We start from the raw sequence: 24,462 nt of genomic DNA on the forward strand, positions 1-24,462 counted from the left end.
AGAGATATGCAAGAGTCTCTCGCAAGTGGAATCCTTCCCTTTCTCTCAGAATCGCTGCTTTCAGTAAGGCAGGCAGACGGCATTTCAACAATATTTACCTGCAGATTAACCCTATCTTAATAAGCCATTAAATATCAAATTCCTAGAAAATTTCCTAATATCTTCCAACTGTTTTGGCTACAATGTATAATTAACAGTGGTCCCTATTCCATTAGTGCTCTGTCTAATCTGCATGAAACATTGAGTTGGTTCTAATTATAAGGCTATGTGCACATGTTGCATTTTTTTCTTGCAGATTTTAATCAATTCTGGGAAAAAATGCATCCCAGCAGAGTATGAGAATCCTGACTTGCGGTGCGCATGCTGCTTTTTCCCCTTGGAAAAAAAAAACCTCCCTAAATAAATATCAGCAGCATGTCAACTGTTTCTGCGTTTATTTCCTACATTTCTATAATTCCCTGCAATGTTTTATCACTACAGGGGATTATGGCGTATTACTTTGCCTCAAACACCTTGCATACAGCATTGTGTGTGAGGCGATCCGTAGCTCAGTAACCCGGGGTCATTATGGTGACAACCCAGGGTTCCCATTGCATCGATCCAGTCCCTGTGATTCTCCTGGGACGCTGCGGTGGCCTTGCCTGGTTCCGTGACCCCGCGTGTCAATAAAAGGCTGGGGATGGGGACGATGTGGGTAGTTGTTCGTGATGCCATCTGTGGTGTGTGGACAATAATCGGCCGCCGCAACGGGACTTTTCTACTGGGCCAGATGACAACGCAGCTCGGATGGTTCAGCTCTCCACAGGCAGAGCTATGCCCCAGGGAGGATGTTGGTTGTAGTAGTTGCCTTATGGCACAGGGGCGCGATGATGGGTGCGCCAGCAGGGATGAGATGACACAGAAGGTGCAGTTCAAGGTCTTTAATCACTGGTCACCCACTACGGTTGGAGTACCGGGCTTCAGCCGATCCCGGATACTTCGGAGGTCGAAGTCGGTGTTTTCTTCTGATGATTTCCCTCCATCCCAGCTCCTGGGCTGTGGAACGGGTCAAAGGTGCCTTCTGCACTCCCTGTGATCCCTGGGATTCCCCTTCTTTCCTAAGAACCCGGGTCAAGCCTCTGGCTCCAGACCATGGGCCCCGAACCGTTTGTGTCTGTGCTTGTTCCCAAGTACATCCTCACTCGGACACTGTCCAGTGCCAACAGCTCATTGTGTGTAGGATGGCTCCTAACTTCCCCTTGTGGATGCGCCGCCTCCCGGGTCCCTGAGCGGGTAGGTGTGACGCCCCTGGACTACCCAGGTCGTCACAGGGTACTGCACAAACTGCCCTGCCTGTACAGTATTCCAAATCCCTCATGGTTCTGGGTTCCCATCTTGCAGTACTGCCTCCAACAGCAAATCAAAATCCTAGATACACCCTGCACCACACCCACCAGGCACACCAGGGGACGGCTTGAGCAGAATAGGGCCGCCCACCTAGGGGGTCAGGATGGAGGGTGGAAGGCGTTAGAGCAGTCGAGTAGTAAGAGTCGAGTGGTAGCCCTTGAGCTGAGAGGAGCTCTGAGGAAGCTGAGAGTAGTGGAGCCCAGGGGAAGCTGACTAGGTTGCAGACAGTGGTCTGGGCCTAGAGGAGTCAGACCCCTGGTCGCAGGGGATTGAGGCAAGGTGCCTGGGACCTGTCAGTGAGAACGGTCATCAGCCTGGCACTATCACCGGTCCGGGACCGAAGGCACGGCAGGGTACACAGCCCTAGGTCGAAAAGAAGCTTTATGCAACCCGGCAATTAACCTGCGGAGAATAGGGCATTTATGGACTGTTCACATGAGCTCCAGAATTGGGGCACTAGTGCAAGAAGGGAGATAGGGCTTTCCAAAAGCGGCGCACTGAAATCCTGAGCGTGAGCCCTGAGAGCAGGCTCCTTCACTTATCCAGTGTGGGGAGCGGGGCCCGCCAAGTTCCAAACTACCGGGCCACTACGAAGAATCTACACTTTTGTGCCAGGAGGCAGGTCACGGATGACCAGGCAGTACTGCAGGGGACGGGACCCAGATGTGCTCCCCTCTGAGAGACAACGGCAGTCAGACTTTGTTTACCCAGTTGTCAGCGTCTGCTTAATGACTGAGTGAGTGACTACCCGAGTGATTCCTGCATCCCACGGCCAATGCAGAGTCTTGGGGCCTTCCCCTTCCCATGGAGGGCAACGACACCTTGCTGCCCCACTCCATCACCCCGGGTACTTCCAATGGCAGTGGCGATATTCCTTCATTACCGTACACCACGTGTAGCATCACAAACTATAACTCCCCTGAAAATAACTCCCCTCCCCCTTTACATTTAGAGTGGCCACAAGCCCCCGGGTCTGGAGACCCTCGAGCCACAAGTAGTCCTCCGGATCCGAGCAGTTTGATCCGCTGCAGGTGCGGTACACTTCTAAAAATTCTGGCGTCACGAACAGGATTCGGACAGGACCCACTAACCTGGGTAACATGCGCCTTGAAAAGCGAAACTGTGTGTCAAAAGTACTGTCGCTCCTGCCATTTTCCGCCATCTTTGGCTTCAAAACGCAGTCTTCTCGACCAAAAGCACACGGAAGCCGAAGGCCCGCCCTTCATCCTGAGAGTTTGCCCGGAACCGGAAGTTCCCAGAGGGCCTTAGCGCAGCAGTGAGTGGCTGGAGAAAATCGAGGGGGCGTGATGGCATGTAACAGCGGAAGAGAAGCAGGGACGCCAGGACTCTGCCATAACGTTCCTGGGCACCACGGAGGCATGATGTCGGAGGAGCGTGGCTATTCAGCTGGGGATGCTGCTCCCGGTACAGCTGCCTGGATCGAGATGCAGAGTGCAGCCGTGGCGGTGTGCTCCCAAGAGAGAAGCCTTGCGTGTGGAGTGGGTAAGCAGAAACCCAGCTCCGGTTGACCCGGCTAATCCGTCCGCGGAGTCCGGTCTGCCCCTGGCCAGCACCATCGCCCTGTCGCCTTCGCCCCCCAATCACAGCTGCCCCGAGACGCTGCCCACAACAGAGGACGACCAAGCCTCAACTCCTGATCAGATTGTTCCGGTGGTGATAGATTCAGAGATGGAAGAAGGAGATTCAGGTTCCAGCACTCTAGAGGCTGCCTGGGTGCCACGCCTTGGAGGAAACGGCTATCGGATGTCCCTGTCATTGTGGGCAGTACATGAATTCGAAATGATGGAAGTGGAAGAGGAGTCCACCTTAGATGAGAAAACCCCAGTCACTACCATGGGTGCCCATATGCCATCGCTGTTGTTTACCAGGGCACTTTGCTAGAGTGTGTCCAGGAAATGCCCGACGTTAAAGGGACCGGAACCTGCAACTTTTTAGAAAGTTTTGTGTGGACTGTCACCTTTGTTGAACATTCTCCAGTGTTCCAAATGGAGGAGGCTGTTGGGAATCGTCTGTAGGGTCCCCAATGAAAGGTGACAGGAAAGTTATGCTAAAAATAGACTGTGCCATCCTTGCTGAACCTTTTTCCACCCTTTGTTATAGGAAAAAGACCATCAGAGCCTTGGAAGGTGCGTTGCTGGTAGGCGGCACCAAGAGGCCCCTGGTGGGGGCTGGCACAACGGGCAACGGCTACCAGGTTGCTCAGGACTCAGCACCCGGATCTGAGCGGTTTGATCTGCTGCAGGGGCGGTACATCATGCCCATACCTCATGATGGCCACCCCAGCACCTACCCTACCGGTCCCAGTGACAGAATCCCCGCGATATGTGTTGGTGAGTGTGAATGTGGTTGTTACCAGCGACGACCTCCTCCGTATCCAAGATGAATACTGCACCTTAAATGAGGTGCAGTACCCTGTGGCACCTGAAGCCGCAGGGGCGCAACAGAGCCATCTCCCTGCCTCCTGCAATCATATTGATCACAGCATTCAGGGGGTTAAACTACCAGAAGCAGCGCGGGCACTGCTCCAGGCAGTGAAAGCAGGGTCCTGGCTGTAACATCAGCCAGAGACCCAGCGGCGCTCACCGGGGTACAGTGCCTGAACCCCTATGATCCATAACAAAAAAAAAAAAAAAGCCACACGTGAAAAACAGTGCGTTATTTCCAGCTGTTTTTTTTTCCTGCCAAAACATAAGCATGTGCAGAAGAGCACATAAAAACAGCAATGTGCACACATAGGCTATGTGCGCACAGTGCGTTTTTCGCGGCGTTTTTGGGGTGCGTTTTTGGCCTCAAAACTGCAGGACTTTGCTTCCCCAGCAAAGTCTATGAGTTTTCATTTTTGCTGGCCGCACACATCTGTTTTTTTTCAGCTGCGTTTTTGTGGTGCCACAAAAACGCAGCATGTCAATTATTACCGCGTTTTTCACTGCGCTTTTCATCCATTGAGTTCAATGGGATGTTGAAAGACGCAATGAGAAACGCAAATAGCTGCGTTTTGGTGCGTTTCTAAGACCAAAAACGCAGCTATAAACGCAGGAGGTGGGTAGTAAAGTGACGTGTACAGGAAGAGGATTCCTTCTGTCAGTATATACAGAAGCGTGAATCCTCCCGGTACCGTCACCGCCGCTTCCACCTCCCGTCCTGGGCATGTCTACTGCCGTGCGGCGCCATGTCTGGGCGGGAGGTGGAAGCGGCTGCGAAAACAAAAGTTAACAGTAGAAAAAGTTAACAGTAGAAAAAAAAAAAAAAAAAAAAAAAAAAAAAAAAAAAGTTATACTCACCTGTCTGCAGACTCCCGGTGCCATGCCCGCTCCCATCTCCTCTCACGGTATCGCCACCCCCACTCCGGCTGTGTGTAGACGGCCGGGAAACCTCCGATGGATGCAGGACCTGGCGATGGATCACCTGATGCAGTCACCTGAAGCATCAGGTGATCGTAAGTATTGCGGTGACGCGGGCGCCCGGCCGGTATCAGAGGATACGTCAGGAGACTGCATCCCTGATTACCGGCAGCTGCTGCAGCGATCGGACGGGATCAGACTCCCGCCCCATCGCTCCAGGAGCTGCAGGTAATCAGCACATAAGTGAGTATTATTTATTTATTTTTATTTTTTTGCACCGATGCATCTGCTGATTGTATAATCGGCTTTTATACAATCAGCTGATGTGTGATGTGATTCAGGCACTTGATCCTGACACATCATCTGATCGCTTTGCCTTCCAGCAAACCGATCAGATGATATTGGATCCGGATTGGACGGCGCGGGACCCTGACCCAGGATTACTGCGGAGGGGGGGGTTCTTTATTTCAATAAAGATGGAGTCACTAATTGTGTTGTGTTTTATTTCTAATAAAAATATTTTTCTTTGTGTTGTGTTTTTTTTTATCTTTACTAGAAATTCATGGTGGCCATGTCTAATATTGGCGTGACACCATGAATTTCAGGCTTAGGGCCAGCTATACAGCTAGCCCTAACCCCATTATTATTACCCGGCCACCCGGCATCAGGGCAGCTGGAAGAGTTGGATACAGCGCCAGAAGATGGCGCTTCTATGAAAGCGCCATTTTCTGGGGTGGCTGCGGGACTGCAATTCACAGCGGGGGTGCCCAGAAAGCATGGGCACCCTGCACTGTGGATTCCAATCCCCAGCTGCCTAGTTGTACCCGGCTGGACTCAAAAATTGGGCGAAGCTCACGTCATTTTTTTTTTTAAATTATTTCATGAAATTCATGAAATAATTTAAAAAAAAAAAAAGGGCTTCCCTATATTTTTGGTTCCCAGCAGAGTACAAATAGGCAGCCGGGGTTTGGGGGCAGCCCGTACCTGCCTGCTCTACCCGGCTAGCATACAAAAATATGGCGAAGCTCACGTCATTTTTTTTGTTTGGGGGGGCAAAGAAATCCTGCATACAGTCCTGGAAGGAGGATGCTGAGCCTTGTAGTTCGACAGCTGCTGTCTGCTCTCCTGCATACACTATTGGATGGAGGATGCTGAGCCTTGTAGGTCTGCTCCCCCTGACTCTCCCTCAAGCATACAGTCCTGGATGAAGCATGCTGAGCCTTGTAGCTCTGCAGCTGTCTGCTCTTCTGCATACACTAGTGGAGAATGAAGAACACATTGAAGAAGGAAATGACATCAGACCTTTTTTTTTTGTTCACTGATAAAAAACGCATAAGGACGCAGTGAGCAAAAATGCAGCAAAACGCAGCAAAAAACTGCACCAAATCACAGCAAAATGCGTGCGTTTTTTGCCGCGTTTTCGACGCAGGTGCGTTTTTAGCGGCCAAAAATGCACAAAAACGCAGCGTCAAAAAGACGCAGTGTGCGAACCTAGCCATAGCCTTAACATTCTAGAGGACATTCCCTTCCCTTCCCTTCCCTTCCCTCCCCTCCCCTCCCCCCTGTGGTGATACATGAAGTTCTATTTTCCTTATTAAAACCTACAACTGCAATGGAGGCGCCTCTAGAAGCGACCAAGAGATGTGAACATAACCCAAGTAGTAGCGTTTAGGCTTTAGAAGAATTAACAGTGACAATAGAATCTAAATAAACTTAGTATTTTAAGGGTTTATTCTTATGTTTATAGATGGATATTGTTGGATAGTGCTCGTAAAAACAAGCACTTCTGAATGTTACTGCTTATTAATATATGCAATCAATCTTGAGTTAACATTTTTCATTGGTTTACAGCTTGTTACCTCGGAAATAGACAGCAATGGTGGCCTATCTTGTAATCATTGTAATCACTGCAGGGAGCAGGAGTTAACAGTAGAGATGAGCGAACCGGTCGCGGTTCGGCTCGAGGTTGGTTCGCCGAACGGACCTCCCGTTCGAGTTCGGTTCGTCGAACGTTCGACGAACCGAACTCGAACTGCATAGGAAACAATGGCAGGCAATCACAAACACAGAAAAACACCTAGAAAACACCCTCAAAGGTGTCCTAAAGGTGACAAACAACTCACAACACATGGGAAAGTGACAAGGACATATACTCATGCGAAAACAAAAGAGCTGGACAAGGAAAAAGAGGAGGACACACAGATATATGAGTATATGCAAGGAAACATGCCATTATTGTGCAACTTGAGCCCTGCTCATTCTTGGCTTCCAATCTTGATAAATTGCCTGAGCTCGCCACGTACGTCTTGGGGATCTTGTCGTGTCCTGCAGCCAGCGTTCTCTCGGAACCTGTCTTCAGTGCTGCTGTGGGTCTGCTGGCAGATAAGCACACGTGTCTGTCCACTGACAATGTGGACATGGCTCTCAGAGGACTTTTCTTCCCCGGGGTCAGCCAGGGGACGGGAAAGGCACGCGTATTTTTGAGAGTGCTTCATGCAAAGCATCTTTTTCTTTTTCAAAAGGGGGCTCAACCGATGCCAGTCAAGTGGGGTGTGTGTGGCCCAGTGAGTGGCAACGAGGGAGACTGTGGTTGGAGTCCCCTCGCTGTGTTTCTAAAAGAACCAAGATGAACAAGTCATGGCTCTCAGAGGACTTTTCTTCCCCGGGGTCAGCCAGGGGACGGGAAAGGCACGCGTATTTTTGAGAGTGCTTCATGCAAAGCATCTTTTTCTTTTTCAAAAGGGGGCTCAACCGATGCCAGTCAAGTGGGGTGTGTGTGGCCCAGTGAGTGGCAACGAGGGAGACTGTGGTTGGAGTCCCCTCGCTGTGTTTCTAAAAGAACCAAGATGAACAAGTCATGGCTCTCAGAGGACTTTTCTTCCCCGGGGTCAGCCAGGGGACGGGAAAGGCACGCGTATTTTTGAGAGTGCTTCATGCAAAGCATCTTTTTCTTTTTCAAAAGGGGGCTCAACCGATGCCAGTCAAGTGGGGTGTGTGTGGCCCAGTGAGTGGCAACGAGGGAGACTGTGGTTGGAGTCCCCTCGCTGTGTTATACATGCTTTTAGAAGGGCATGACATGGCTTGGAGGTTGACTTTCATAAAATGCAAACTGTTGGCTACCAAAATGCTGCCTTTCCAACAACTGTGGTTATAGGCAATGAGGAACATACTGATGAAGATGAGACGCAGATACCCGATTGGGATGACAACTTAAATATTCGGTCAGGGCAAGAAGAAACTCGGTCTGAGGGGGAGGGGAGTGCAAACACAACAATTGATGATGAAGTTCTAGATCCCACCTACTGTCAACCCACAGTCAGACACTCGAGGAGGTCAATAGAGGCGGTGGAGGAGGATGCAACCGACGTCGAAGTAACCTGGCGCCTTCCTGGACACAGTCGGAGCACTGGTAGCACGTCTACAACTGCATCCTCAGCCACCACTCTGCCTCTGAGCATTATTCGGGGTGGATCAACAGGTCGCATGGCCTCTAAGCCTTGCCTAGCCTGGTCCTTTTTTGACATAAAAAAAGATCGGCCAAATTATGTGATCTGTAACATTTGCCATGGTTATCTTAGTAGAGGTCAAAACCTCAGCAGTTTGACAACTTCTTCCATGAATCGTCACATGAATAAATATCATATGGCCTGGTGGGAAGCTCACCGTGCTGCAATGCGGCCTAGTGGAGCCAACCATCCACCGCCTGCCCCTTCCAGGGCATCCGCGCGCTCGTCATCTTCTAGGACTGTGGGGACAGCTGTCACACCTGTTTTTCCACCCACAACTTCCACCACTGTAACCGCAACAGGCAGTTTGCTTGGTAGGTCGTCAGTTGGTTTGGAAGGGGAAACAAGTGAGTGTGTACAGCTCTCTCAGACATCGATAGCACCAACTTTGGATGAAGGCAACATCATGTCTCCGCCTGCACTTTCCTCCCAAAGCTGCATTTTTCCAGGGACACCCTACTCAACACCGTCTGCACACAGCAGCCAGATCTCTGTCCCTCAGATGTGGTCAAATAAAAGGCCACTTCCTTCGACCCATGACAAAGCGAAGAGGTTGACTCTATCCCTCTACAGAAATGCTGCCTTTCCGCCTAGTGGACACACAGGATTTTAGAGACCTTATATCTGTCGCTGTGCCCCAGTACCAGATGCCTAGTCGCCACTACTTCTCTAAGAAAGGTGTGCCCGCGCTACACCAGCATGTCGCACACAATATCACCGCTTCCTTGAGAAACTGTGTGAACGGGTGAATTTCAGCACCGATACTTGGACCAGTAAGCATGGACAGGGACGTTACATGTCGCTGACTGGGCACTGGGTAACTATGGTGATAGATGGTGAAGGGTCTGCTGCACAAGTCTTGCCGTCCCCACGACTTGTGTGTCAATCCTCTGTCTGTCCAAGTTCCGCCACTGCTTCTGCATCCTCCACCTCATCTGGGTCCTCCACCTCCGCCCCAAGCCTGCCTGGTCAGGCCACCAGCGTTCTCACTGCGCAGAAGGAATCACGCACCCCTCATTACTATGCTGGCAGCAGAGTGCAACGGCATCAGGCGGTCTTTAGCTTGACATGTCTTGGGAATAAGAGTCACACAGCTGAGGAGTTGTGGTCAGCTCTGCGGTCCGAGTTTAATAAATGGTTGTCTCCACTCAACCTGCAGCCTGGTAAGGCCGTGTGCGACAATGCTGCAAACCTGGGTGCGGCCCTTCGCCTGGGCAAGGTGACACACGTGCCTTGTATGGCTCACGTGTTGAACCTTGTTGTCCAGCAATTTTTAACACACTATCCCGGCCTAGATGGCCTTCTGACCAGGGCACGGAAACTGTCTGCAGTGCTCACTTCCGCCGTTCAAGCGCCGCAGCTGAGCGACTTGCATCGCTCCAGAAGTCTTTCGGCCTGCCGGTTCATCGCCTGAAATGCGATGTGGCGACACGCTGGAATTCAACTCTCCACATGTTACAGCGACTGTGGCAGCACCGCAGAGCCCTGGTGCAATACGTCATGACGTATAGCCTGGGCCAACGAGATGCAGAGGTGGGGCAGATCACCCTGATGGAGTGATCTCAGATCACGGACCTATGCACCCTTCTGCACAGTTTCGACATGGCGACGAATATGTTTAGCGCTGACAATGCCATTATCAGCATGACGATTACAGTCATTTACATGCTGGAGCACACGCTAAACACTATTCGGAGTCAGGGGGTGGGACAACACGAAGGGGAGGAACTACAGGAGGATTCATATGCGCAAGACACAACAACATCACCAAGGTCCAGACGTTCATCATCACCAACGCGGCAGGCATGGGACCATGGGGGACAGGGATCAACAAGGGCGCATGGTAGCAGGCGAGATGTTGAGGAAGGTGCAGGAGGACATGAAGATATGGAGGACGAACTGTCCATGGACATGGAAGACTCAGCTGATGAGGGGGACCTTGGTCAAATTTAAGTTGAAAGAGGTTGGGGGGAGATGACAGAGGAAGAAAGAACGGTTAGCACCTCTATGCCACAAACACAGCGTGGACTTGGTCCGCATGGCTGCGCAAGACACATGAGTGCCTTCTTGTTGCACTACCTCCAACATGACCCTCGTATTGTCAAAATTAGAAGTGATGATGACTACTGGCTTGCCACACTATTAGATCCCCGGGACAAGTCCAAATTTTGTGACATAATTCCACCCATAGAAAGGGACGCACGTATGCAGGAGTATCAGCAGAAGCTGTTACTCGATCTTAGCTCGGCTTTTCCACCAAACAACCGTGCAGGTGAAGGGAGTGATTCTCCCAGTTGTAACTTGACAAACATGGGACGGCCTCGTCATCTTCAACAGTCTACCCGTACCAGTAGGACCGTATCTGGTGCTGGTAACAGCAATTTTATGGAATCTTTTCATAATTTTTTTAGACCCTCCTTTGCAAGGCCACCAGAGACAACAAGTCTGACACATAGTCAACGGATGGAGAGGATGATACAGGAGTATCTCCAAATGAACATCGATGCAATGACTTTGCAAATGGAGCCTTGCTCCTTTTGTGCTTCAAATCTAGAAAAATGTCAAGAGCTCTCCAGTTACGCCTTGAAGATTTTGTCGTGTCCAGCTGCCAGCGTTGTCTCTGAACGTGTCTTCAGTGCTGCTGGGTGTGTGCTGACAGATAAGCGCACGCGTCTGTCCAGTGACAATGTGGACAGACTGACGTTCATCAAAATGAACAAGTCATGGATCCAGAAGGAATTTACTACCCCTGTGTCATCCTGGGGAGAGTAAATGCTTGTGGATTTGGAATGTGCTTGATGCAAATCAAAACATCCTGTTTGCAACTAGGGCACAAGTCCTGCCACTGATGGGGTGTCTGTGTGCCCAATTTGGGGAAAAAAGGTAGACTCCGCTTGGAGTAACCCTTGCTTGCTGTGTTTTTTAAAAATGATACAAGATGAACAGATCTGAAGGCAAGATGAAGGCAACATCATGTCTCCGCATGCACTTTTCTCACAAACCTGCATTTTTCCAGGGACACCCTACTCAACACCGTCTACAGACAGCAGCCAGATCTCTGTCCCTCAGATGTGGTCAAATAAAAGGCCACTTACTGCGACCCATGACAAAGCTAAGTGGTTGACTCTATCCCTCTGTAAGCTGTTGGCTACCGAAATGCTGCCTTTACGCGTAGTGGACACACAGGATTTTACAGACCTTATGTCTGTCGCTGTGCCCCAGTACCAGATGCCCAATCACCACTGCTTCTCCAAGAAAAGCATGCCCGCGCTACACCAGCATGTCGCACACAACATCACCACTTCCTTGAGAAAATCTGTGTGCGACAGGGTGCATTTCAACACAGATACTTGGACCAGTAAGCATAGACAGGGTCATTACATGTCACTGACTGGGCACTGGCAAACTATGGTGAGAGATGGAGAAGGGTCTGCTGTACAAGTCTTGCCGTCCCCACGAGTTGTTTCAATCCTTGTTCTGTATGTAGAAGTTAATACACTGCTTCTGCCTCTTCAACCTCGTGTGGGTCCTCTACCTTGGCGCAAACCCTGTGTGGTCAGGCCACCCTTCCTTGCAACTGCGCACAAGGACTACCACACACCTCCTTACTATGCTGGCAGCAGAGCTCAATGCCATCAGGCGGTCAAAGTTTTACTTTGAAATGTATGGGAAATGTGAGTCACACCGCTATTACAGAGAATAGTAGTCAGGCAGGGTCAAAACATTAATTGAGGAACAGGAACAGAATGGGACGGCCAGGAAAGAATCAGAAAACAAGCAGAGGTGAAATGCGTATCGGCCAACAAGGTACATAAACAGCAAGCAGGAAAAGTAGTCAGGTAACAAGCACACAAAATCATAAAACTGAACTGGGGGTAAAATTAACCAGAGGTTCATAGCTATGTCTGGCAGTGGTCTGCAGACAGGATGGGCATAAAAAAGGGTGTGGTGTCTTCCCATTGGTTGTAGCTGAATGATGGTATTTCATCTGTGAGATACCCACCAGCTACATTCAGCCAGAGATTCTGCATCTGTCAAGGTAATGCAGCCCAGTGGGTGAGCATAACCTGCGTCCACCTGCGCCGCTGGCATCGACTACTCTCCCATCATCAGCACTATTCATGAAAGGAACACGTTGTCACCTGGCGACCGGAGTACAAATTGACGGAGCGGACTCCGTTGGTGACTTAACAGCCGTGTGCGGCAATGATGCAAACCTGGCTGCGGGCCATCCTCAGGGCAATATGACACACGTGCCTTTTAGGGCTCACGTGTTGAACCGAATTCGCCAGCAATTTTTAAAACACCATCACGGCCTACATGGCCTTGTGCAGTGGGCACGCTCGCTATGTGCTCACTTCCATCGTGCGCACACAGCAGCTCAACAACTTTCATCACTCCGGAAGTCTTAGGGTCTGGCAGTTAAACGCCGTAAATGCGATGTTCCGACACGCAGGAATTGGAATCTGCACATGTTGCAGCGTGTGTGGCAGCACCGCAGAGCCCTGCTGAAATACGGTAAGACATATAGCCTGGGATAACTTGATCCAGAGGTGGTGCAGATCACGCTGCTGGAGTGGTGTCAGATCAAGGACCTATGCACCCTGCTACACAGTTTTGAAATGTCGACGAAGATGTTTAGCACTGGCAATGTCATTCTCAGCGTGACAATTCTGGTCATCTACATGATGGAGCACACTGTAATTATTATTCGGAGTCAGGTGTTGGGACAAGAGGAAGGGGAGGAAGTACAGGAGGAGTCATATGCGGAAGGGATAACAAGATCTACGAGGTCCAGATGGTCAGCGGCACCTATGCGGCAGTCATGGTGAGGGAGAGGGATTAACAAGGGCGCATAGTATCAGCAAAAAGTGTTGATGAAAGTGCAGGAGCCCATGAAGAAATGGAGGACGAACTGGCGATGGGCATGGAAGACTCAGCAGATGAGTGAGAGCTTGCTCACATTTCGGTTGTGCGAGGTTGGGGGGAGAGGGCAGAGGAAGGATGCACGATTCTCACCTCTCTGCCACCAACACACCAAGGACTTGGTCCTCCTGGATGCACAAGACACATGAGCGCCTTCTTGCTGCACTACCTACATGACCCTCGGATTGTATGAATTTGAACTAATCCTGAATACTGGGTTGCCACACTGTTAGATCCCCGGTACAAGACAAAATTTGGCGAACTAATTCCTGCCATAGAAATAGACGCACGTATACAGGAGTATCTGCAGAATGTGGTACGCAATCTTAGATCTACTTGTCCACTAAACACCAGTGCTGCACAGAGTGAATCTCAACGCTTTGTCATGGATAGGAGGAAATGGTCTTTTACTTGTCCACATCGGAGGGACCGAGGGATGGCTGCTGTGCTGAGATGGCGTTGAGTACGGTGTCCCTGCACAGTTGCACTTTTGGTCATATCCCAAAATGAGTTGAAAAAGGACAGATGCTGTTGGAAAGGGGAACAGGTGTGTTGGAAAGGGGAAAAAAGTTTTGGTCCGTGGATTTGGTGGTTAAGCAACTGTAACATTTGCTGAACTAACAACATCTGTTACAGTGGGACTGGCAGATTTGGATAAAGTGGTATATAATCTGTGACCGCTATATAACGAAAATTAATAAGAAAAGAAAGAGAAAGGTATATATCCCCATCAGCAGTCAGTGTCCACCGTGCTCCCAGTTGGAAAAGGAAAGGTTGGCAACTTGAAGGTTTGGTGGAGGATACAGAGCTGTGTGGCTATGAAACTAATAGTAGCCTGAACCGAGTTAGACGCCATTCGGATCTGGAGACTGTGAGCCCTGTTAGCGTCACAGGGTCCACATGCCCACCCAGCCCAGGAACTCCCTGTTAACAACACAGGGGCCATTGAGTACGCTGACCGTGTGCGTAGGGGCCACACCTGTGGACAGCAGGCGCATCAGCAGCAGCAGGCCTGTTAATGCCACTGGGCTGCACAAGCAGGACTGTTAGGACAGGAGCTGGTCTTAACCGTTCTGCGTTACCAACTGTGGTGGTGGCCTGCATCCACCACCCGATCCCTGCCTACCTCTGGCCTAAAGCCGCAATGGGTTCAACACATGGAGGTGTGCTCTTTCGGAGCATAATAGAAGACTGCGCACCTCCTTGTTGGCTCCAGCCCCTTTTATAACCTGGGTCCGCCCCAAACCAGGGTGAACCACAATGCACCTCCTGGAGACAAAAGTAGAGTGACACGTCATGAGTGGCATAACTAGCGTCCTATTTGGAAACGCAACTTCAATGATGACCTCATGGCTGCCATGACCCAAACACCTCACCAGTCATCGTCTGACCATCAATAATGCGGTGACAAGTCATAGGTGTGGGCCTCTGCAAGCCATTTGGGAGGACACCTGATGCCCTGTGGTCTATATGGGACCCCCACATCAGGCCCAGGGCCAAAGAGTTCATTACCGGACCTAGTCTCTGATGCAGGAAGTGCCTGAGCATGCCCAGTAGCATGAAATACAGTCTCTGAAAAAAGACTATCAGCTTTAGCATGGTGTCTATGCCCAAAACAGGACTTATACCCGGCACGGAATGCAAGCACCTGTGCAAAGAGGCTTTTCACACTTAGTGTGGGAGCATGCGCTGTATCCCGAAATGAAAACTTAGCGTCAGGAATGGCACAGTCAGGCTGAGCATACTCACTAGGCGAAACACTGTAATTATGCTGCAGCTGGGGTACATCGGCACACGCATGCGCACTAGCTGCCTCTCCACACTTACACGTGGAGGGGAAATTTGTCTTGGAGATGCTGTCTATGAACAGAAGGAAAAGCTAAAGGAAGCCTGACTTTCTATCCCTCCGAATTATGAAATGCAGCAATGAATTCCATGAGTTTGCTATAACATTAGCGTAGCAAAATGTGCATGAGGGTGTGATGTAGAGGTGCTAGAAATAGCTTGTCACCAGTGGGGCACTAATGGAATACAACAGCCAGTTCTATGATGCCACAAAATGGCAGTATTTTGTGCTATCATTATAGCTTATTAAAAACAGAGCACGAGGTTGTCATGCAGAGGTGCTGCACATAGATTTGCAGTAGTGTGAATTGACAAAAGTACAATAGCCACGTTTAGGATACAACTAGGTACAGTGAGTGTTTGCTAGTATAATGGCTGAGTTTAAAAAAGTTTGAGTGTGCAATGCAGGCAGATGTCCTGCAAATAACGTTCCAATACTGTGAATTGACAAAAGTACAATAGCCACGTTTAGGATACAACTAGGTACAGTGAGTGTTTGCTAGTATAATGGCTTCGTTATAATTAGTTGGAGTGTGCAACGCAGGCAGATGCGCTCTGCAAATGTCTTGGCACTAGTGGGACTATAGCAAAGTCCAATAGCCACGTATAGGATGCCACTAGGTACACTGAGTGTTTGCTAGTAAAATTGCTTAGTTTAAAAAAGTTGTAGTGTGCAATGCAGGCAGATGTGCTCTGCTAATGTCTTTGCACTAGTGGGACTATAGCAAAGTCCAATAGCCACGTTTAGGATGCCACTAGGTACACTGAGTGTTTGCTAGTATAATGGCTTACTTAGAATGAGTTGGAGTGTGCAGAGGACAAGAGGGTACAGTGGCAGGATTGTGGTGCTCTGGGTAGAGGAATGGAAGCCTGCCTTTCTATTCCCTCCTAATGGTGAAATGCAGGGAGGAAATCCCTGACCTGGGCTACACAGACGCTGTTGCTGTTTGCAGGACCTGTCACTTATGGCTCTCTGACCCTGCCGCTTTGAGCCCTTAAAAGGACTGCTAGAATGTGCTCTCCCTAAGCTGTCTAACGCTGTGTATGCAGCGCATACAGCTGTATCGGCTATAGGACTCAGGAGGACGGAGCTGCGACACTGATGTCTGACACCAAAGACGCAGAAGGCAGATAATGGCGTTCGTGAAGAAAATGTCCGGTTTTATAATGCAGGGACATGTGACATGCAGATCCTATCACACATGCCGTTGCTTCTCTGGCTCAAAGTCCACTTAGCTGTGTGTGTGTCTGTGATTGGCTGACATGCTGGCCAGCCCCACAAGACGCGCGCGCTTAGGGAAGGAAGACAAGAAAAAAAAAAAAAAAAATGGCGATCGCCATTATAGAAACAGCAGTGATCTGAAGGCGCTGTTCACGCACACTATACACTGAAATGTGATAATAGTTTGATTCACAGAGTGACTTACACTATTACAGCAGAAACCAAGCTAGGATTTAGCTGTTTTTTGGCTGCTAGAACCGTTCTCGAACGTTTCTAGAACTATCGAGCTTTTGCAAAAAGCTCGAGTTCTAGTTCGATCTAGAACATGCCCCAAAATCACTCGAGCCGCGAACTGGAGAACCACGAACCACGAACCGCGCTCAACTCTAGTTAACAGCCTGCCACAGCTGCAAAACAGTGCTTACAAGTTGACTAGAAAAAAAAAAAAGCTTGTAAGCATTGCATATTTTACTGTCTAGCAAAGGTGGTCAGTCTCCAAGACAACAAACTGTAAATAAAAACAAAAAAAATAAATAAAAAAATGGTTGAAAATTAAGCATTTAATTGAAAAATTGCTTGTATTTACAATGGGACAATACTCCTTTATGAACGTGGGAATAACTATTTATGGAATCAATATTGGGGAATAAATAAGATAAAATTACAACGTTTACGTGTAATCATGTAAACAATTAAGAACAAATCCATGAATATGACATCACCATGGGATGTGCTAAATTAAAAACTCCGTCTCACATTTCTGTACCTCCTTTTGTTTCACCAGGAAAGAGTCAATAAGATTTCTCTGGTCATTGATGTCCAGTTCTTTCTTCTGGTTGGTGAAGGTCTCTCGAATAAATGCATGCATGTCATCCACATGCTGCATTATGATTTTGTGGACGTTGGAGCACCAGGTCATCACAGTTGGATATGAATTGTATAGCTGAAGAAAAAAAAAAAAAAAACTATAAAAATAATAATAGGTAAGTCAATGAAGAATAGGTACAAACACATGGTGCATTTACTATTTGGTGTTCCTTTACTTCTTAAATACAAATGTATGCAACTCTATAAACATAAACTTGCTTCATTGACTTTGAATGTACAATACTACCACTGCTGCTGCAGAGCCTGTGCTTCTTGACCCGCGGTGTCCGATCTAATAGCACACTACTGCTGGCTGTGCGGGCTCTCAACATTTCCCCTCTCTTTTCTGTGTTAGGGTTCTCTATCACTTGTATATAGAAAATAAATAAATCGGTCACATTCTCATCCAGAAATGTCAGGCAAGTGAAATCAGTTTGGTATTCTGTATGTCATGCGAGTGCTGTGCGAGTGAGCGATTATTTTCTTGCCTATCATCCTAGTGCCATCTATGACGAGACCGCACATCGCAACCCCACCCGGATATCTCTAATATGTCAGAGCCACACAATACGGACTCGTCACTTCCACCAACACGTGACATTAAACACCACAAGGGGCATGTAAGGTCAGCTTGGCACAGTGCTACACTGACACCCCCCTGTCCACACGGGAACAGGGAGGGAGACAGTGGGCCACAACTTTCATTGGGGCACTCAGCTCTCACAACCAGGGGCGAAGTGATCATTGTCACCATCGTGACCAGGTCTAGGGGTTCATGGGACCTGAGGACCTCAGCCGCTGGTGCACAAATATAATTAAAAGCAATGATGAGAGTGAGCGTCGCACTGCCTCTCTCATCATTCTCTCGCTGTGTGTCCTCTGATGAATCAGCACAGAAGAGCGTGATGATGTCACTACTGCGCGCTGTGCTGAGATGTGTGATGCCCTGGACTAGTCAGGTCGTCCCAGGTAGTCACACACAACACCACACCCCATCCCGATTAGGTGACAGTCAAACTAAAATCCTTGTCACCACCCTCCAGGTTTGATGTCCACACCAGGGGGGGCGGAGCCAGGCGGTTGGCTCTGCCCACTGAGGAGTTCACAGGCCTGGAGGCGGGAAAACACAGACACAAGTTCAAGTTGTGTGTGTGTAGCAGAGCTGTGTGTGTGAAGCAGAGTTGTGTGTGTGTGTGTGTGTGTGAAGCAGAGCTGTGTGTGTGAAGCAGAGCTGTGTATGTAGCAGAGCTGTGTGTGTGAAGCAGAGTTGTGTGTGAAGCAGGGCTGTGTGTGTGTGTGTGAAGCAGAGCTGTGTGTGTGAAGCAGAGCTGGTGTGTGTGAAGCAGAGCTGGTGTGTGTGAAGCAGAGCTGGTGTGTGTGTGAAGAAGGGCTGTGTGTGTTTGTGTGTGTGTGTGAAGCAGAGGTGTGTGTGTGTGTGAAGAAGGGCTGTGTGTGTTTGTGTGTGTGTGTGAAGCAGAGCTGTGTGTGTGTGTGTGTGTGTGAGAAGCAGAGCTGTGTGTGTGAAGCAGGGCTGTGTGTGTGAAGCAGAGCTGTGTGTGTGAAGCAGGGCTGTGTGTGTGAAGCAGGGCTGTGTGTGTGAAGCAGGGCTGTGTGTGTGAAGCAGGGCTGTGTGTGTGAAGCAGGGCTGTGTGTGGGAAGCAGGGCTGTGTGTGTGTGTGTGTGTGTGTGTGTGTGTGAAGCAGAGCTGTGTGTGTGTGTGTGTGTGTGTGAAGCAGAGCTGTGTGTGTGTGTGTGAAGCAGAGCTGTGTGTGTGTATGTGAGAAGCAGAGCTGTGTGTGTGAAGCAGGGCTGTGTGTGTGAAGCAGGGCTGTGTGTGTGAAGCAGGGCTGTGTGTGTGAAGCAGGGCTGTGTGTGTGAAGCAGAGCTGTGTGTGTGTGAAGCAGAGTTGTGTGTGTGAAGCAGGGCTGTGTGTGTGTGTGTGTGTGTGTGTGTGTGTGAGAAGCAGAGCTGTGTGTGTGAGAATCAGAGCTGTATGTGTGAGAAGCAGAGCTGTATGTGTGAGAAGCAGAGCTGTGTGTGTAGCAGAGCTGTGTGTGTGTGTGTGTGTGTGTGAAGCAGAGCTGTGTGTGAAGCAGAGCTGTGTGTGAGTGTGTGAAGCAGAGTTGTGTGTGAGTGTGTGAAGCAGGGCTGTGTGTGAGTGTGTGAAGCAGGGCTGTGTGTGTGTGTGAAGCAGAGCTGTGTGTGTGTGTGTGAAGCAGAGCTGTGTGTGTGAAGCAGGGCTGTGTGTGTGAAGCAGGGCTGTGTGTGTGAAGCAGGGCTGTGTGTGTGAAGCAGGGCTGTGTGTGTGAAGCAGGGCTGTGTGTGTGGGAAGCAGGGCTGTGTGTGTGGGAAGCAGGGCTGTGTGTGTGGGAAGCAGGGCTGTGTGTGTGGGAAGCAGGGCTGTGTGTGTGGGAAGCAGGGCTGTGTGTGTGGGAAGCAGGGCTGTGTGTGTGGGAAGCAGGGCTGTGTGTGTGGGAAGCAGGGCTGTGTGTGTGGGAAGCAGGGCTGTGTGTGGGAAGCAGGGCTGTGTGTGTGGGAAGCAGGGCTGTGTGTGTGTGTGTGTGTGTGTGTGTGTGAAGCAGGGCTGTGTGTGTATGTGAGAGAAGCACAGCTGTGTGTGTGTGAGAAGCAGAGCTGTGTGTGAGAAGCAGAGCTGTGTGTGAGAAGCAAAGCTGTGTGTGAGAAGCAAAGCTGTGTGTGAGAAGCAAAGCTGTGTGTGAGAAGCAAAGCTGTGTGAGAAGCAGAGCTGTGTGTGAAGCAGAGCTGGTGTGTGTGTGTGAAGCAGAGCTGGTGTGTGTGTGTGAAGCAGAGCTGGTGTGTGTGTGTGTGTGTGTGTGTGTGAAGAAGGGTTGTGTGTGTGTGTGTGTGAAGCAGAGCTGTGTGTGTGTGTGTGTGTAGCAGAGCTGTGTGTGTGTGTGTGTGAGAATCAGAGCTGTAAGTGTGAGAAGCAGAGCGGTGTGTGTAGCAGAGCTGTGTGTGTGTGTGTGTGAAGCAGAGCTGTGTGTGTGTGTGTGTGAAGCAGAGCTGTGTGTGTGTGTGTGTGAAGCAGGGCTGTGTGTGTGTATAGCAGAGCTGTGTGTGTGAAGCAGAGTTGTGTGTGTGTGAAGCAAGGCTGTGTGTGTGTGTGTGTGTGTGTGTGAAGCAGAGCTGTGTGTGTGAAGCAGAGCTGTGTGTGTGTGTGTGTGTGTGTGTGTGTGTGAAGCAGAGCTGTGTGTGTGTGAAGCAGAGCTGTGTGTGTGTGTGTGTGTGTGTGTGTGTGAAGCAGAGCTGTGTGTGTGTGAAGCAGAGCTGTGTATGTAGCAGAGCTGTGTGTGTGAAGCAGAGTTGTGTGTGAAGCAGGGCTGTGTGTGTGTGTGTGTGTGTGAAGCAGAGCTGTGTGTGTGTGAAGCAGAGCTGGTGTGTGTGAAGCAGAGGTGTGTGTGTGTAGAAGGGCTGTGTGTGTGTGTGTGAGAAGCAGAGCTGTGTGTGTGTGAGAAGCAGAGTTGTGTGTGTGTGAAGCAGAGGTGTGTGTGTGAAGCAGGGCTGTGTGTGAAGCAGGGCTGTGTGTGAGAAGCAGAGTTGTGTGTGTGAAGCAGAGCTGGTGTGTGTGTGTGTGAAGCAGAGCTGGTGTGTGTGTGTGTGTGTGTGTGAAGAAGGGCTGTGTGTGTGTGTGTGAAGCAGAGCTGTGTGTGTGTGTGTGTGTGTGTGTAGCAGAGCTGTGTGTGTGTGAGAAGCAGAGCTGTATGTGTGAGAAGCAGAGCTGTGTGTGTAGCAGAGCTGTGTGTGTGTGAAGCAGAGCTGTGTGTGAAGCAGAGCTGTGTGTGAGTGTGTGAATCAGGGCTGTGTGTGAGTGTGTGAAGCAGGGCTGTGTGTGAGTGTGTGAAGCAGAGCTGTGTGTGTGAAGCAGAGCTGTGTGTGTGAAGCAGGGCTGTGTGTGTGAAGCAGGGCTGTGTGTGTGAAGCAGGGCTGTGTGTGTGAAGCAGGGCTGTGTGTGTGAAGCAGGGCTGTGTGTGTGAAGCAGGGCTGTGTGTGTGAAGCAGGGCTGTGTGTGTGAAGCAGGGCTGTGTGTGTGAAGCAGGGCTGTGTGTGGGAAGCAGGGCTGTGTGTGTGTGAAGCAGGGCTGTGTGTGAAGCAGGGCTGTGTGTGTGTGTGTGTATGTGAGAGAAGCACAGCTGTGTGTGTGTGAGAAGCAGAGCTGTGTGTGAGAAGCAAAGCTGTGTGAGAAGCAGAGCTGTGTGTGTGAAGCAGAGCTGGTGTGTGTGTGTGTGAAGCAGAGCTGGTGTGTGTGTGTGTGTGTGAAGCAGAGCTGTGTGTGAGAAGCAGAGCTGTGTGTGTGAAGCAGAGCTGGTGTGTGTGTGTGTGAAGCAGAGCTGTGTGTGTGTGTGAAGCAGAGCTGTGTGCGTGTGTGAAGCAGAGCTGTGTGCGTGTGAATCAGAGCTGTGTGTGTGAAGCAGAGCTGTGTGTGTGTGTGAAGCAGAGCTGTGTGTGTGTGAAGCAGAGCTGGTGTGTGTGAAGCAGAGGTGTGTGTGTGTGTGTGTGTGTAGAAGGGCTGTGTGTTTGTGTGTGTGTGAAGCAGAGCTGTGTGTGTGTGTGTGTGTGTGTGTGTGTGAGAAGCAGAGCTGTGTGTGTGTGAGAAGTAGAGTTGTGTGTGTGTGAAGCAGAGGTGTGTGTGTGAAGCAGAGCTGTGTGTGTGTGTGTGTGAAGCAGAGCTGTGTGTGTGTGTGTGTGTGTGTGTGAAGCAGAGCTGTGTGTATTTGAGAAGCAGAGCTGTGTGTGAGAAGCAGAGTTGTGTGTGTGAAGCAGGGCTGTGTGTGAAGCAGGGCTGTGTGTGTGAAGCAGGGCTGTGTGTGTGTGAAGCAGGGCTGTGTGTGTGTGAAGCAGAGTTGTGTGTGTGAAGCAGGGCTGTGTGTGTGTGAGAGAAGCACAGCTGTGTGTGTGAGAAGCAGAGCTGTGTGAGAAGCAGAGCTGTGTGTGTGAAGCAGAGTTGTGTGTGTGAAGCAGAGCTGGTGTGTGTGTGTGTGAAGCAGAGCTGGTGTGTGTGTGTGTGAAGAAGAGCTGTGTGTGTGTGTGTGTGAAGCAGAGCTGTGTGTGTGTGTGTGTGTGTGTGTGTGTGAAGCAGAGCTGTGTGTGTGTGAAGCAGAGCTGTGTGTGTGTGTGTAGCAGAGCTGTGTGTGTGTGAGAATCAGAGCTGTATGTGTGAGAAGCAGAGCTGTATGTGTGAGAAGCAGAGCTGTGTGTGTGTGTGTGTGTGTGAAGCAGAGCTGTGTGTGAAGCAGAGCTGTGTGTGAGTGTGTGAAGCAGAGTTGTGTGTGAGTGTGTGAAGCAAGGCTGTGTGTGTGTGTGTGAAGCAAGGCTGTGTGTGTGTGTGTGTGTGTGTGTGAGAGAGAAGCAGAGCTGTGTGTGAGAAGCAGAGCTGTGTGTGAGAAGCAGAGCTGTGTATGTAGCAGAGCTGTGTGTGTGAAGCAGAGCTGTGTGTGTGAAGAAGAGCGTGTGTGTGTGTGTGTGTGTGTGAAGAAGGGCTGTGTGTGAGAAGCAGAGCTGTGTGTGTAGCAGAGTTGTGTGTGAAGCAGCTGTGTATGTAGCAGAGCTGTGTGTGTGAAGCAGAGTTGTGTGTGTGTGTGAAGCAGAGCTGTGTGTGTGTGTGTGTGTGTGTGTGTGTGTGTGAAGAAGGGCTGTGTGTGTTTGTGTGTGAAGCAGAGCTGTGTGTGTGTGTGTGTGTGTGTGTGTGAAGCAGAGCTGTGTGTGTGTGTGTGTGTGAGAAGCAGAGCTGTATGTGTGTGAGAAGCAGAGTTGTGTGTGTGTGAAGCAGAGGTGTGTGTGTGTGAAGCAGAGCTGTGTGTGTGTGTGTGTGAAGCAGAGCTGTGTGTGAGAAGCAGAGTCGTGTGTGTGTGAAGCAGAGCTGTGTGTGTGAAGCAGAGCTGTGTGTGTGTGTGAAGCAGAGCTGTGTGTGTGTGTGAAGCAGAGCTGTGTGTGTGTGTGTGTGAAGCAGAGCTGTGTGTGTGTGTGTGAGAAGCAGAGCTGTGTGTATGTGTGTGAGAAGCAGAGCTGTGTGTATGTGTGTGAGAAGCAGAGCTGTGTGTGTGTGAGAAGCAGAGCTGTGTGTATGTGTGTGAGAAGCAGAGCTGTGTGTATGTGTGTGTGTGTGAGAGAAGCAGAGCTGTGTGTGTGTGTGTGTGAAGCAGAGCTGTGTGTGTGTGTGTGTGTGTGAAGCAGAGCTGTGTGTGTGTGTGTGTGTGTGAAGCAGAGCTGTGTGTGTGTGTGTGTGTGTGTGTGTGTGAAGCAGAGCTGTGTGTGAGAAGCAGAGCTGTGTGTGTAGCAGAGTTGTGTGTGTGTGTGAAGCAGAGCTGTGTGTGTGTGAAGCAGAGCTGTGTGTGTGTGAAGCAGAGCTGTGTGTGTGTGAAGCAGAGCTGTGTGTGTGTGAATCAGAGCTGTGTGTGTGTGAATCAGAGCTGTGTGTGTGTGTGTGTGAATCAGAGCTGTGTGCGTGTGAAGCAGAGTTGTGTGTGAAGCAGAGTTGTGTGTGAAGCAGAGTTGTGTGTGAAGCAGGGCTGTGTGTGTGTGTGTGTGTGTGTGTGTGTGTGTGTGTGTGAAGCAGAGCTGGTGTGTGTGAAGCAGAGGTGTGTGTGTGTGTGTGTGTAGAAGGGCTGTGTGTTTGTGTGTCTGTGAAGCAGAGCTGTGTGTGTGTGTGTGTGTGTGTGTGTGTGTGTGTGTGTGTGTGTGAGAAGCAGAGCTGTGTGTGTGAGAAGTAGAGTTGTGTGTGTGTGAAGCAGAGGTGTGTGTGTGAAGCAGAGCTTTGCGTGTGTGTGAAGCAGAGCTGTGTGTGTGTGTGTGTGTGTGTGTGTGAAGCAGAGCTGTGTGTGTGTGTGTGAAGCAGAGCTGTGTGTATGTGAGAAGCAGAGCTGTGTGTGAGAAGCAGAGTTGTGTGTGTGAAGCAGGGCTGTGTGTGTGAAGCAGGGCTGTGTGTGTGTGTGAGAGAAGCACAGCTGTGTGTGAGAAGCAGAGCTGTGTGTGAGAAGCAGAGTTGTGTGTGTGAAGCAGAGCTGGTGTGTGTGTGTGTGAAGCAGAGCTGGTGTGTGTGTGAAGCAGAGCTGTGTGTGTGTGTGTGTGTGAAGCAGAGCTGTGTGTGTGTGTGTGTGTGTGAAGCAGAGCTGTGTGTGTGTGTGTGTGTGTAGCAGAGCTGTGTGTGTGTGAGAATCAGAGCTGTATGTGTGAGAAGCAGAGCTGTATGTGTGAGAAGCAGAGCTGTGTGTGTAGCAGAGCTGTGTGTGTGTGTGTGTGTGTGTGTGTGAAGCAGAGCTGTGTGTGAAGCAGAGCTGTGTGTGAGTGTGTGAAGCAGAGTTGTGTGTGAGTGTGTGAAGCAGGGCTGTGT

The 24,462-nt window shown here is 50.1% G+C and overlaps 1 protein-coding gene across 1 annotated transcript in view; it reads right to left on the minus strand.

The window, feature by feature from the left end:
• The window catches only part of LOC142297000 (cytochrome P450 2C14-like), a 398,577-nt gene that overhangs the window by 20,562 nt on the left and 353,553 nt on the right, over positions 1-24,462 (minus strand). The window contains exon 8 of the mRNA XM_075341207.1: positions 17,014-17,190. Within this exon, the coding sequence (XP_075197322.1) occupies positions 17,014-17,190 (177 nt within the window). The remainder of the gene's footprint in view (positions 1-17,013; positions 17,191-24,462) is intronic.

The sequence above is a fragment of the Anomaloglossus baeobatrachus genome, chromosome 3, assembly GCF_048569485.1.
Source record: "Anomaloglossus baeobatrachus isolate aAnoBae1 chromosome 3, aAnoBae1.hap1, whole genome shotgun sequence".
In the NCBI taxonomy this organism is placed as follows: Eukaryota; Metazoa; Chordata; class Amphibia; order Anura; family Aromobatidae; genus Anomaloglossus; species Anomaloglossus baeobatrachus.